This window comes from Triturus cristatus, chromosome 4_1 (genome assembly GCF_964204655.1).
Source record: "Triturus cristatus chromosome 4_1, aTriCri1.1, whole genome shotgun sequence".
Taxonomy (NCBI): domain Eukaryota; kingdom Metazoa; phylum Chordata; class Amphibia; order Caudata; family Salamandridae; genus Triturus; species Triturus cristatus.
In genome coordinates this window covers 62290657-62305403 of record NC_140585.1, presented here as the reverse complement: position 1 = coordinate 62305403, position 14747 = coordinate 62290657, and the positions used below count along the sequence as shown (strand labels likewise).

The following is a 14747-nucleotide window of genomic DNA, read 5'->3' as shown; positions in this document are numbered from 1 at the left end:
GTAGGGAGTCGTGCTGGGGGTAGTGTTTTAGGGTTTAGGGTAGTGCAGTGGTGTTTGTGTAGTGTAGGGGTTGTGCTGGGGGTAGTGTTTTAGGGTTTATGGTAGTGCAGTGGTGTTTGGGTAGTGTAGGGGGTAGTGCCGGGGTAGTGTTTTAGGGTTTATGGTAGTGCAGTGGTGTTTGGGTAGTGTAGGGGGTAGTGGCGGGGGTAGTGTTTTAGGGTTTAGGGTAGTGCAGTGGAGTTTGTGTAGTGTAGGGGTAGTGTTTTAGGGTTTAGAGTAGTGCAGTCGTGTTCGTGTACTGTAGGGTGTCGTGCTGGGTTCTAGTGTTTTAGGGTTTAGGGTAGTGCAGTGGTGTTTGTGTAGTGTAGGGAGTCGTGTTTTAGGGTTTAGGGTCGTGCAGTGGTTTTTGTGTAGTGTAGGGGGTTGTGCTGGGGGTAGATTTAGGGTTTAGGGTAGTGCAGTGGTGTTTAGGTAGTGGAGGGGGTAGTGTTTTAGGGTTTAGGGTAGTGCGCCCACCCAGCCACAATATCCGTGGACAAAGGGGATCCTGACTCTTTTGAACGCTCTGCCAATTGAATAATTTGGGTCAAGGGCCCTACCACGTCCAAGACCTATCAATTCCTTTCTTGGGATCCCTCATATACTTGGAGAAAAAGGTACATAGTTTCTCATCAATTTCAGGCGTGTGTGCCACCTTCCCCTTCAGTGAGGGCCTGGGGCATTCTCCCCTCATCCTATTCCTGAGCTCCCTTTCAAGGGGTTGATGGATTTTCCCCACCACATACTCTGCCACTATCGCGTCAGGGGTCCACTCCGCCGACCTAGGATGGTCAATTTGGATAGGCTCGAACATTTCTGAGTGGACCCCGTCCCCAACCCGGGACTGAGAGGAGTGGAACTCTGGATGCCAGGGACGCCCCGAGTCCTTATCCTCATCGGAGGAGAAATCGTCCTCCGATACACCCTCTCCCTCTAAGGGGAACCCGCCATCGGGGTCTACAATAGTGGTGACAGCGTCGCAATTTTCTCCGGGTGCCTCTGCCTCCTGGCAGGGTGCATGTTTTAGTGTTCGCGCACTCTTGAGGAAGGTCTCAGTAAGTTTATCAAATCCTTCCAAGTGCCCCGCGTTAGGCTTAACGGCCCTTTTATTCCCCATCTGGGAGCTACTGGGACCCGCCACCACCAGATCTGGGTCACTGAACACCCCAGGGATGCTTTTTGCCAGCTTAGCATCCTAATCCCTAAGAGGAGCCAGCGCCCTAGAAATAGCCAGAGAGAGGGCTTGGTCCACTGCTGGAGGGAGAAGTTGGGGGGCCATTCCTCCTCCACTTCCTGGTAGGAGGAGTAAAAATGGTCTTCTGGAGAAGACATTATAGCAGAGGGTGTGAGCACAGAACAAATGCCCTTAAAATCCTTAAGGCAGACCCCTTGCCGGTGCTCCAACAGCTGAGCTTTGCCCGAAGCTGTTATAAGAATAGACTGAGGCACAATACCAATTACCACCACCAGGTGGCGCTGGTCACTAACGTGGCCGTGTGGGGAAATCTCAGCGTAGCGGTGTCAAAATTAGGCGAGGGTTGGTCGGGAATCAATCGAACACTAAAGTGGTGACCGGATTCCCAATCGCGCGTAAAGACCAGCGGGAGCTCTCGACGGAGCTCCCTCGCTCGGACCAGACGCGTCTGACAGGATCTCACCGCGCGCTGAGTGCACAGCAGGAGAAACTGCGAGGGGGAGAGTGCTCTCGGGCAAGGGCCTGCTGCTCAGGGAATATGAAACAATACCAAGGCAATAATGCTAATAACGTGCACAAGAAACCGCTATACAAACAGCAACAACGTCAGATTAAGCCAAGAATGTAAGGAATGCACTTAACTGACGAGCAGTGAAGAAGGAGGAAGCGGAAGGAACGTCACGATATTATATACGATGGACTGTGATATGATTGGACTATAGTTGCCTTGGAGACTACCCCCCTAATGGTTCATGGGTTGTGTAGTCTTTTCTTTAATGATTGTTGTGTTACGTTTTCTTTGAGCTGCTATGCAAATAAAGTGAGGAAAGATATGCATAATCCTCGCCTCCGTCCTGCCATAGAATTCATTAATCTTTATTCGATCTGATTTAGAAACATAGATCATACAAGTGTACATAAAAACAGTAAATCCTCTTTCCTAATACAATACAGTGAGCATTAATTAAAACCAGTGGGTAAAAACGGGTGTTACAAAGCCCGGTTCAGAGCAACTTCAGGTTAATAGAATCGTAAAGTTCAATGTTTCGCAAGATCAATCTCATGTACTTTGTGCAAAATACGCAATAAGGGGTCCAAGTAAGATGTAACGCTCCAATACCTGACCAGTCTGCACTATATAAAAACTGCAGAAAAACTAAAAATAAAAAGTGTTTTGCACACTTCTGTCATTGGGCTATATGTGGGCTACATCTGGGTGATATTTATGCTACATTTGGGCTCTTTGTTCTCTGGTGGCCATCTTGGGAGACTTATTTGTTATGAAGTTTCCTAATTTCCTCATTTATTGCAGTCTCCTCAGTAGGAAATGCTTTCAGTTTTTTACTTTGATTCCATCAAGAAGGCATTCAGATGTGTCACACATTTGCCATACGTTCAGAATGATAGCACTCTAGTTGTTCATTAGATCACTGTAGTAAAGCTACTGCTCACCAGGGAGTTAACTGGAAGTCTACTGCTGGTATTGAAAGTGATTGTTTCAGTCTGCATGTCAGAATTTTCTAATGAAATAGAAGAGGATTTGAGATCTCACTTAAAACATGCCCTACATTTTCTTTCTGCAGCACTAACCATAATTTGTATGACAAAATGAACCCCATCATTTTGTTCCTTTTTAAATTAAATGTTTTAAGTGTTACCAGTTCATTCCAATGAAGATGGCTTCAGGTGTGCCATACTTTTGTTATAAGTAAGGCTGTTAGCGTGCTAGGTGTTCTTTAGAACACTCTGGGAAGCTGCAGTAGAACACAAAGGAATCAACTGACAGTCTCTGCCCTTGTTGGATGTACATGATCTACTGAGAATGACAGACTTCATTCTCACATGACTGAGAAAGATAATGTGAATTTACAGAAAATATGCTCTCATTTTAGCTTCTGGAACACCTTCCAAAACTCTATGGGACAAGCATGTGAAAATAGTTTTCTCTCAAACATGATTCATGATATCCCAGCAGAAGTTTTTTCACAGGGTAAAATCACCTTAGAACACACCACAATTTCTGAAATTAGTATGGTACCATCAACACATGAATTCTAATGTAACTAAAGTCTGTTATCACCCTTTATAGTTCTCCTTTTGGTAACCCTCAAAATCTTCGATTCACTAATATGCATTTCAATGGGGTGCTATCATGTATATTGGTCCCAAGATGGCTGCCAGCAATTCCAGGATTAAGTGCTGACAGCCAATCAGATCTCACGATGAGATGTGTCGATAGGCTCCGCCAAGATATTGAAACTTTTTCTTTTTCTAATTTCTCATGAACTACTGAACAGATTTACACCATTTAACAAAAAGGGATCTTTCTGAACCCAGGGCTACCTTTTTGCCAAATTTGGTGTAATTCCGTTCAGCAGTTCGGGCTGTAGCCGTGTCTAAAGATTCCTATGGAAAATTGCATGGGGAAAACACGTTTTGGGACCCCCTTTTTTCTCGACCCCCGCTTGCCGAATCACCCCTAAACTTTCACGATAGGAGCGGACCGGAGCGGGCCATAAGTTTTGAAAATTCTGCGAAGATTTGTCAATCGGCGCCAAAGTTATTGGTAATAGAATGTTGCGATTTTCCTATGGTAACTAGGTCCTAACTATAACTACCTACTGGCGACCGCCAGTAGGTTATATATATCTATGGTTTGACCTTTTGCCCGCCTATACATTTTTAAGAATTCACTTTCTAAGCTACCTATTTAAAACATCGCATTCCTTGTTCACCTGTCACCTTTTAATTTGTGCTAAATTGCAGTACAAAGATTTTTTAGTTTGAAGTCTCTTTAGATATGCAGTTTGACCTACTAAATCGGTGATTAAGTATCCCCTCATGCTAACTTGTGGATTCCGGCTGTGACACAAGTCCTCCTTTACCAGCCCCCCTTGGATAACTTCAAAACGTAAGATATTGTATATTGTTTTCAGGACATTTTTTTACACAGTCTATAAATTATTTATACATGTGTCCTCCTTTGGGTTGTCTTTTTTTTCATCGTTTTGGTACATTGAGACTGCACCAGTAAAAGTAAACGTGCACTAAAAATCTTTCTAAGCATTGTGGCACTTATTTATAGCTTTCGCCTGCTCCACACATCTTCGTGGTGTTTAGAAGATAAGTGTGCCAATTACGGTTTCTGATCCCATTTCTTTTTCCCAAAAGATCTCGCTCTCTAAAATTGCATTTTTCCCTTCTTTCTTTTTGAACTGTCTTGCTATAGCACATACAATAAATAATTTTTTATTAAGGTGAGTTTTTCTGCACCAGCAAGAAGTGGTGGTCTACTGAAAATAGGCAGACAGGGCCACCATTAATTACAAATACGTAAGCCACCACATAAATCCAATCCACACCACAGAATTCCACATCATGCCACAAAATTCAACAGCACACCACATAATTAAACTACACTACATACCACTCCACAACCCAGCCATATCACATAATTACACTTCGTGACACAATCCCACTCCGCATAATTCCAGTACACTCACAACCACATAATTACTATCCACATAATTCCACTGCCTAGATGCAATTTTACATGCCCTCCAGACTACTACGCTCCGCCAATCTAAACCTGGCCCACATCCCTCATCATAGCAGAGCCAGAACAAGAGGTTACTCCTTCCATGTCTTAGTTCTGACACAATGGAATTCTATGCCTCCTAACCTTAGAGAGATTCAATATCACTTACTGATCCAGAAAGAGTGGAAGACCCGGCTCTTCTCCATCTGGGCTGACGATTTCGTCTCTCTGGTGCTGTGTTTCTTAGGATCCTTTTATGTCCCTTGCTGATATTGTCTGACACCTGGACCCCTACCTTCCCCTCAAGGCAGGAGGTCTCCAGGTGTTGTGCATTCTAAGGCTCTGCTCTCCTCTTGTAAAGGGTCAAAGTGGTAATACCCATGCAGCAAGTGCCTTTATAAGCAGCGGAAATAAGAGACAGTGCACACTGATACCCAGCCCAGTAAAGGCCTGAAACAGACCCAAATAAAGGAATGTGTACCTACATGTTTGCTTCCTCTGTTTGTACCTCATAAGTATCTACCTGTGCATTTCCTCCATTTGTATGCCCCGGGCGAGCTTCTCTGATGACGCTTGTGATCCTTGTACTGCCAACCATGTCTGTTTGACTATCAGACCACCGACAGAAAAGCATGCTGGCACCAAACGCAAAACATTGTCAGATACCATGGTATGGTGGAAAAAGACAAAAAGCAGACACGTATTGGCAGCAGAGATATCACAGGTATATTACTGGCTGTGATGGAATCTCTATAATAAATACTGCAATCTTCCAACAAACGCTTGAACCAACCCTAGGCAAGTGGCAAAGGTAACTTAACAAACAGAAAAGTAAAGACAGGAGTTGGAACTTCAGCTGCTCCAGTGTGAACCAGAAAGTATTGTCAAGAAGAGTGTGAATGGAGCTACATTTGTTATATACTTCCTGAAGTGTTACCTATATTATATACTTCATGAACAGTTTTCTTTGTCATATAGTTCTTGAAAGGGTTACCGTTGTTATACACTTCCTGAAACTGAAGTGACAGCAGCACATCCTGATCCATCTCTTTTTCCAGAATCCCTTCTTGTTTAAAGGAAATCTTCGCCATGTGCATCTTCGTAAACCTGTACCTCTAGCAAGAGGGCGCTCTGTGAGTGCTCTTTCTGTACTAAGTTACTCTGTGAACACTGGAAAATCCCTCCTTTTCTGAAGTAATTAAGAGTGACATGCTCAATGGAAGATTTAGCTAAATATCTGTGTATGGTGAAATATCTCTTGGTAACTTTCAAAAATTGTAAAGAAGAGATGTATTTTACAACTAATTAAATATTGTGTATTCACATTCGCCTACATTTCCATTTAGTGATTTTAAATCTCTTTACATCCAATAGGAAACCAGCCTTGAATGCACAAATGATCGTGAATAATGACAGTAATCGTGCAAATCTAAAATAAAGCTGAGGAACTTGAACATAAACTGATAGATCCTAGAAGAAGCAGTGAAGAGCAATTCAGTGGATGCAAGAGTCTGAGCTGTGTACCGCCACGCAACAGGATAAAGAATGACCTCTAGAAAATTAAGGCAACAACACTGACAAACCACCTCTAGTATAAAGAGGCATCCAACACTAGCTTTGATCATGTGTTCGGTATGAGGTGAATACAGCATTGCTCTGCTTCCTGTAATGATGGAAGACCACCATTCAGTGCTCTAGGTGTATAATAAACTCTTTCTGGCCAAACCACAGGAGCAAGAAAAAAGCACAATGGAGCAGAGCCAGACAACTTCAGGGTCACAGAAAGAGAGAGTTTGATCTACAACAGACTGTCCCAATTTGCATCAACCAGAATGAAGACTAATCTTTTCCCGTAAACATGCAAACCATTGTGCAATCTAAAGACATAACCACCTACTAAGAAGCTTTACTTTCCACAATTATAATATATGTTGTTGGTGAGTCTTGTATTTCGTCGTGAAATCTGAAATCAAGCATCCAAAATACCACACACATACAGGGAATGTGAGAATAACACAATTGGTTTATCAATCATGTTTGCTCTTCAGGAAACGCAGTCATGGGATGCAGACAAATATAAGCCCGACCCAGCGACACTAACCAAGAAAGAAGAATCAAACACATGCAGCAAGAGCTTTAGTTTGTCATCACTACTAAAGAACGACCAGCAAACACACACAGGAGAAGCAACGAGCAATTGCAATGAACGTATGAAGAACTTTATCACTTAGCACTCCTAAAAGATCATCAGCGACCACACACAAGGGAAAAACTGTACCATTGCAGTGAATGTGTGAAGAGCTTCAGTCGGTTATCACAACTCCAAAGACATCAGCGAACACACACAGGGGAAAAACCATACCATTGCAGTGAATGTGTGAAGAAATTCAGTCGGTTTTTAGACCTCCAATTACATAAACAAACACACAGAGGGGAAAAACCATTCAAGTGCAGTGAATGTGTAAAGAGCTTTAGTGGGTCATCAGACCTACAAAACCATAATCCAACACACACTGGGGAAAAACAATACAATTGCAATGTATGTGTGAAGAAATTCAGCCAGTTATCAACCCTCCGGAGCCACCAGCGAACACACACTGGGGAAAAACCATATGGTTGCACTGAATGTGGAAGTAGTTTTAGTTGTTCCTCAACATTAAGGAATCATCAGCGAACACACACAGGGGAAAAAACATTCAAGTGCAGTGAATGTGTGAAGAGCTTTAGTTGGTTAGAAAACCTACAAAGACATATTGGGGAAAACCCATATAATTGTATTGAATGTGGAAGTAGTTTTAGTGACCGTTCAACATTAAAAAATCATCAGCGAACACAATTCGGGGAAAAGGTATTCAAGTGCACTAAATGTGTGAATAGCTTTAGACGATTAGCAGCTCTTCAAAGACATCAGCATACACACACACCGGTGAAAACCCTACCACTGCTGTGAATGTGACCCTTCAACATTAAGAAATCATCCGTGAACACACTTAGGGGAAAAGCCATTCAAGTGCACTGAATGCTTGAAGAGCTTCAGTCGATTATCAATTCTATGACGACATCAGCAAACGCATACAGGGGAGAAACCATACAATTGCAGTAGATTTGGAAGTAGTTGTGGGAAGGAATTAGTTCATTTGGCAATAGAGGGGTCAAAGCTCGATAGCATGACTGCTTTCAGCAGGAGTCTGCCGCTGGTGGCATTAGAGGGGCCTAGTCTCAATAGCAAGACTGCTTTCAGCAGGAGTCTGCCGCAGGTGGCATTAGAGGGAACAATTCTCGCCAGTGTGCCGTCTCTCAGAGTGAGAGGTGCTAAAAATATGTCTGTATCCTGGCACTTTTCTTGTTAATAATCCATACAAGTACCACAGAATGTTGAGTACTTGAAAGCAGTCTGCCATACAAGGGATTTATTCAATTATTAAAGAGAGGACTGGAAAGCTAGTCTGTATCCCCAGGGTTATTATATGTCATCAAAGAGGACTAGTCAATTTTATGCGTGATAAGGACTCAGGGATTTAAACATGAATTTTTCAAATACAAAATTGACTTTTTTATTTTCATTTTTGAGGTTCTTATATAGCACTGCTTTATCTAATAATGTCTGATGGGTTTTCTTCGAGAGATATTTCTCCTTCGGAAGAAGTTTTCCATCTACATACCCAATGGGATTTCCGATGAAAGGCTGACAATCCGTCCAACTCTAAACAGGGCTGGTGGGTGGACCATTGGTTTGGCTGGTATAATGCTTAGTTGCATTTTTGATAGATTTTCCAGTCCACCACACCCTGAATCCAGCCCGTCTTTCTTTAGTGATTTTTCTATTTTGAGTTACATTTGAAGACTGTCCCTTTCCTTCATAGTTTGACAGGTGCCCACGGTCTGTCAGAGGAGCAGGCGTAACGACTTCCAATACCCCGTTGGACTACAGTCCACCATATTTAGCTATCTCCTCCAACCCGGCTATCCCTGTGTCTTCAGAGGAGCAACAGGAGCTCCTCTAAAAGCACCTAAAGTTTGCTGAGCGGCTGCCATGTTTCCCATGTGTGCCCAACAGACTTTTTTGTTTTACTCCTTGTTGTAAAACAAGGCATTAGTTGTGAGGCCTGCACAAATAATGGGTTTACATTTTTCCTTCACTGGGAACCAAACACCCCAATGTAGCACTTGACTCTCAGAGGGTAGTGTTGCAGAGCAGTCTAAGGCTTACTCAAGGGAGTTGTTGTGTGCTAGTAATCGCCATTTACATGTATGCAGAAATAACACTCAATAATTGATTGTCCAGTCTGTACTTTTCTTTATAAAAAGGAAGAGTACATTTATTACACACACACTACTCAATACTATGCATCAATTTACAAATATACATAAGTTGTTGGAAATACTTCTTGACTTTGCGTAAACACTCCCACCCCTCCCGCGGGGGGGATCTAGTACCACCACTAACATGTGTGAACATCATCAGCCCCCAAATGCATCTGGTTGATCATAACCTGGAGTGGTGGCCCACCCATTATTTCAACAAGCACTTATAATGGGAACATCTGTCATGGTGACACATAACTCTGACTGAGAGCATCTCATACTGACCATACAGTATACATATTTAAATCACAGTGGCCGACAGTCTGGTTGTTCAACTAACGCATTAGCAAGAATACATGCCTAAGCATCACTTGGAATGACAGATACTTATCATATTTTGTAACATGATCAATGCAAGTCAATCACAGCCCCTAAAAGGCATCTATTCATAATCACTTGATTAAGAAATTACAACCAGGCACCATGACAAGAATGCCTAGCAACATATTTCTGATTTACTTATCATTTTGCATATTGCATGTGACTTCCCATCCCCAAAGGAAACAATATTATGTAAATGCACCACTTGTGCAATTGCACCTTTACACCTCTAGGGGATGTCTTCACAAAGACAATCCATGTTCAGCCTTTCACAGCTCTGTGCTGTCCTAAGCATCAGGTCTCAGCTGCAGAACAAAAGTTCCAGCATTTGGTAGGCTTGATTAAACAGGAATAACCCTTGAGGGGCTCTTTCCTTCAAGTGCCCCAGAGACTGAGGGTGGGGATGTTCTACTTTTGTGCTGGGGAAGTCTGCGTTGCTCCTGTAGCTCCCCCTGCACCTTTGCTAACAAATAGTGGTGACCCTATCTTCCTGGGGCCACCACACTCTGAAAACTGGCAGGTTTTCACTTCAGGCCTTCCCAGGCCCTGCAAGGCTATATGGGGCGCTTTCCACCCCATCGCTTGCATATCTGAGCAGCAGCTCTCCCGCTGCTCCGGGGAGAGCCGCACTGACTCTGATGGCCTCACGCCGCGTTTCCACTTTCTCGGGGCCCAGTCCCACACTGGCACCCCGCATCCAGGTAAGCTGGAGAGCAGCTCGGGTGGCCACCCCCGCTGCTCCCGCTGGCTTCCCAACTGGCCTGCACCCTTGCATGCTGCTGTGGGAGCCGGCCTGTCAGTTTGGTCTGCCCACTCCTGCGGGCAGACACGGACTCCGCAGCCAGCCGGGCGGGGCCTCGGGGGAGTGCGACGGCACTCCCCACTTATTCCCAGGGAATTGTAACTACTCCATGTGATCTCTGTCTCCATAGGAGAATAATGGAGTGTTCCTACAGTGAAACAGTAATCACACTGACGTGTGCACACATGTCCACATGTAACCAGTCCGGTGCCCCTTACCATGGCTACAGCGCATCGGCCTTATCTCACAAGGCGGATACCATTGAAATCCACATGCAGTCCATTTTATCATGAGTTCACTGTGGGTGAGTCCCAGCTTACAAGGCGCACCCCCAGTAAAAGCTCAAAAATCACGCGTTCAAAAAGAGGAAAAATCTTATCTCTTTGCTGCCGAGTGCGGCGTCATAGTGTCCACTCGCTACCTGGGATCCTATCTCTTTGCTGCTGACTGTGGCGTCATAGTGTCCACTCTCTACCTGGGATCCTATCTCTTTGCTTCCGACTGCGACGTCATAGTATCCACCATCTACCTGGGATCCTATCAGTTTGCTTCCAACTGTGGCGTTGTAGTATCCACCTTCTGCCTTGAATTCTATCTGTTTGTCGCCATCATTATGACACACAGGAGCTGCAGAAAGAAGGGTATGAGGATTCACTAATAATGTGTTGTTATTAAAATGTTACAAATCACAATGACAAGATACAATTCAGTCAAACTGACACACTCAATTAAACGCTGTGGCTCTGTCACTATTGTGGCAAATATCTTAAGCTACCTAGCGTCTTCAGCTAAGTTTTACAGAATGGTGAACACACTTACATCGACACTGTGGGGAAGCATCCAGTAATTTGACTATTGAAAAAGTAGACCTCCTTTGCCGAAATAGCAAATGTTATGATATGGTGACATAGACTTTATTGTGTTAAATGCCTGGCCTGAGAATCCCGATCTCTCTGATAGGTCTATCACCAAATTGACCATGCTTTTGCTTTTCAGACAGCAATCCTATTGATGCTTCGGCTAGGCAGTGTTCTCATGGAATTCTGTTCTCAATTTCCAGCTGTGCAAAACCTTTTTAACAGCAGTGGATTATCCTGCCTTTCCTGAGCGACCAAATCTCTGTGTAGCTAGATGTCTTAAAGAATAGGAAGCTTGAACATCGGTCTCAGAACGCTTGATCCTCAAAAAGTTATTTACTTTAGGAAACTTCACTGTCTTGTATCCTCTGCCACTCTTTCCAGATGGGTTACGTGGTCCATGAAATAATCTAGAATCGATAGAAGCTGTTTCATGGGGTCATTCCTCTAGGAGTTCCATGGCTTCCTATACGTTTGCAATAACAGAACATTCTGAGAGCTGCTGATTGGTTTCGGCTTCCACTTTCAAAACTTTCCATTGCAAACCAATTGTTTATGCTTCTTCTGTTATTAGGCAGCTTTAAAATAGCATGATGGTAGTCTCCAGTCTTGCATGAAAATCCAGATTTTACCAGCGTCAATGATGGAAAGTCCTAATTTTACTAAATACACTTGGTTGACTATCTTTAATTTTGTGGATAGTGGTTTGACTCTCTTTTATATGTATTGTCCCTCCCTAATTAGCTTTTGATGCAGTGGTTCTTAACCTCTGGGGGTCTGCGCGGCCTACTCAGGGGGTCTGCAAAAGTTTTAACAAAATTAAATAATAGTAAAATTTATAAATACAAATTAATAAAGTATGTTTGAATGAAGAAGCAAAACTGAAAATTGTGAACCTTTTTCAATATTTGATTGTGAATTAAACAAAAGATTTCAATATTTGAGAACCTGTTGCATGTATTCCTGTGTCTATATTTTTGAGTATTGTTTTGAGATCCCAGTCAAAAAAATAGCTTAGGCAAAGGGTCCCCGGCTTCCAATAATGATTGGAGTGCAGTAATGATTCAGTGGGGGGCTTCAGAATTGAAAAGGTGAAGAACCGCCCATCTAATGTATTGTGTCTTTAACATTTCACTTAGAAAACATGCTATTTTCGGAAATGAAAGAAACAGACTGGGAGAGCCAGTGACCTGCATGTACTTCAACCAACCCAGCCAGCATAACCCTACCGTCTTGTTTCAAACAGTATTACATCTACTGTTAGAGCCTTAAAAGAGGTTCTAAAGTATTTTGGGGGAGTACATTTTGTTTTATTTACATGCTCCACAATGTAAGGTCAAATTCATAGAGATAATTTAATAGATAGCATTCTAGAAGCACATATATTTCATTAGAACAATCTTCAATCACAAAAATACAAATACATAAATTACCTAAACATTGTTTACATGATTATATGGTTATCACAGACAATATTATTTTCCCAAATAGATAACTAGACGCACAACTGTTGTAAACTCACAACACGTTATCCTGTCTGTGTTTGGCCGATATGCAGCATGTCATTATCTTTCTGAGAACTCATGAATGTTTCAATTTATACAAACAATAACTTTGCTACCACACAAGGCGACACAAGTCTGCTACCAGCTCCATGGTATCTACCTTTCAAGGTCTGACAGTGAATGTGAAAAATATACATGTAGTCTCGTTTGACATATATTCATCATGCTGGTTCATAGCAGTTATGTGTCGGATTAATGGGAAGTCCACCCAATTTAGAGTAAAAGTCAGTGCTTGACACTAAATGTATTTCAAGAATTGACCACTGAATTAGGGAGGTCTTCGCCCCAGTTTATCGCAAGAGCTCTTGCCAGACGGCTGCAGCATCCGTTCCTATGCTGAGAGCCAATCAGAGAGGAGCAGAGCTAAGCCCAGCTGATGTGTGTTTTTCTTTCAAGGAAACACTCTTTCTCGACTTAAGTCTGATAGTCACAGCTTCTCCAATGTGAACAGGTATGCAGTGTACCGAGTCCCAAGAAACTTTAGAGGCAAGTTAGCTACTCCAAACTCTCAAAGTGTAGCACATAGAAGTAGTCTTCCAGTTGCTAAGCTCCTAGGAACATCCCACTCTTGTTACAAATGTTCACATTATTCTTGCTGCTAGTAACATACATGAGTGCTGTTCTAAATATATTCTGTGTGGTTATTAATCAAGTACTAAGCAACAGGATTAGACAGTTGAAATAAACACTTTTAAACATATATAGTGTCTTTTCTTAGTATAATACTTGTGAGTGCTGTGCTAAAGAACAAAATTGGGCTTGAATTACCACTGCATCCCGGACCCCTTCACAGAACTGTTAGTAACCCAGAAAGCACGGACACCACACGGCACGTATGCCCAGTGGGTTGTGTGGGGGGGTACAATAACTTGGAATTCTGTTTAAGCGATGGAGCGCTGAACTTAGTCCAGGCACCCGTGGGTGGGAAAGCCAAAGCCTGTTGAGCTTGGCCAGAGCCCTAGTTTATGCAACACGAAAATATTGTTTGCATGATTATTGGGTTATCATAAACAATATTTTCTATCCAAAAAAGACAGATAGACAAACAGTTATCATATGTTTCACCTTGCTTCACATGAGACCGTATCTTCAAGACCATAATACATACACAAACAAAACATTTTATAATTAAAACGTCAATTATCACTCAAAAAAGAGAACATGAAAACCATTCAAGATATCAAAACAATTGTAAATGAGAATGACATCGCAAATATATAGTATAAATTCACAATAAATTTCCACACGATTATATTGATCACTTAATTGATATTCGTTTAAACCTGTGCACATTTAATTTAATTATTTTCTTAGTACAATATGACACTAAAGGTTATGTCACAGGATTTATCTCTGTTAAATATATAGCCATTCATATTTAATATTTCTCCATAAAGCAATTGATTTAAACAATAATATAGTTTGCTCAATCCCTAAATATCCACTACCTCTTTAGAGTAGCGATACAATTATAATAAACGGAACAGTTTCATTTTGTTAATTTATCTCATTGAAAAAAGAGGTCTTTGAATCTTAAAAATGAATTCCTACTCCTAACTTCTAGAGAAATAATGAAAACTGCTAAAAGAGAAATCCTATCCCTGTTTCTTATAGGTTAATTTAATTGACAATACTTGTGCTGAATCAATGTAAGAGTCTCAAACGTATATTGTGTATCATTAAATATTGCATTATGTCTCAGCCTATGATTAGTGTAGATAAGTATACCTTTATTTAACGTACGCATTTATTGTCAGGATAACGTCCTCAGTCTTCCGACGAACATGGAATTATCATCAAGTCTTTATTTCTGATCAACAAGGACAGCATTATGACTATAAGTCACGTTAGTGGAGGAGTAATGCTGTCTTTAATAACATTGAGGCTTTCAGGGTCTGAAAAGACTCTTGGTAGGTTATTATGTACACCAAGTCTGTACCCTACATTGTAGGAAGAGAGAGAACCAGTATGAACGGAAGGAGGCCTGGAGGCAGCTGTAGTACTAAAGGTGCTGAAAAAGGCATCTGAGTTTGAGAGAGTGGACTGATAGCAAATGTAAATTAAC

The 14747-nt window shown here is 42.1% G+C and overlaps 1 protein-coding gene across 1 annotated transcript; it reads left to right on the top strand.

Moving 5' to 3' along the window:
• Positions 1-6978: 6978 nt before the first annotated feature.
• On the top strand, positions 6979-13848 carry LOC146839521 (uncharacterized; the record flags this gene model as incomplete). The annotated part of the gene is made up of 1 exon (XM_085651572.1): positions 6979-13848. A coding segment is annotated over one exon (744 nt), but the record flags the coding sequence as incomplete, so codon positions are not given.
• Between the last annotated feature and the right edge of the window lie 899 nt (positions 13849-14747).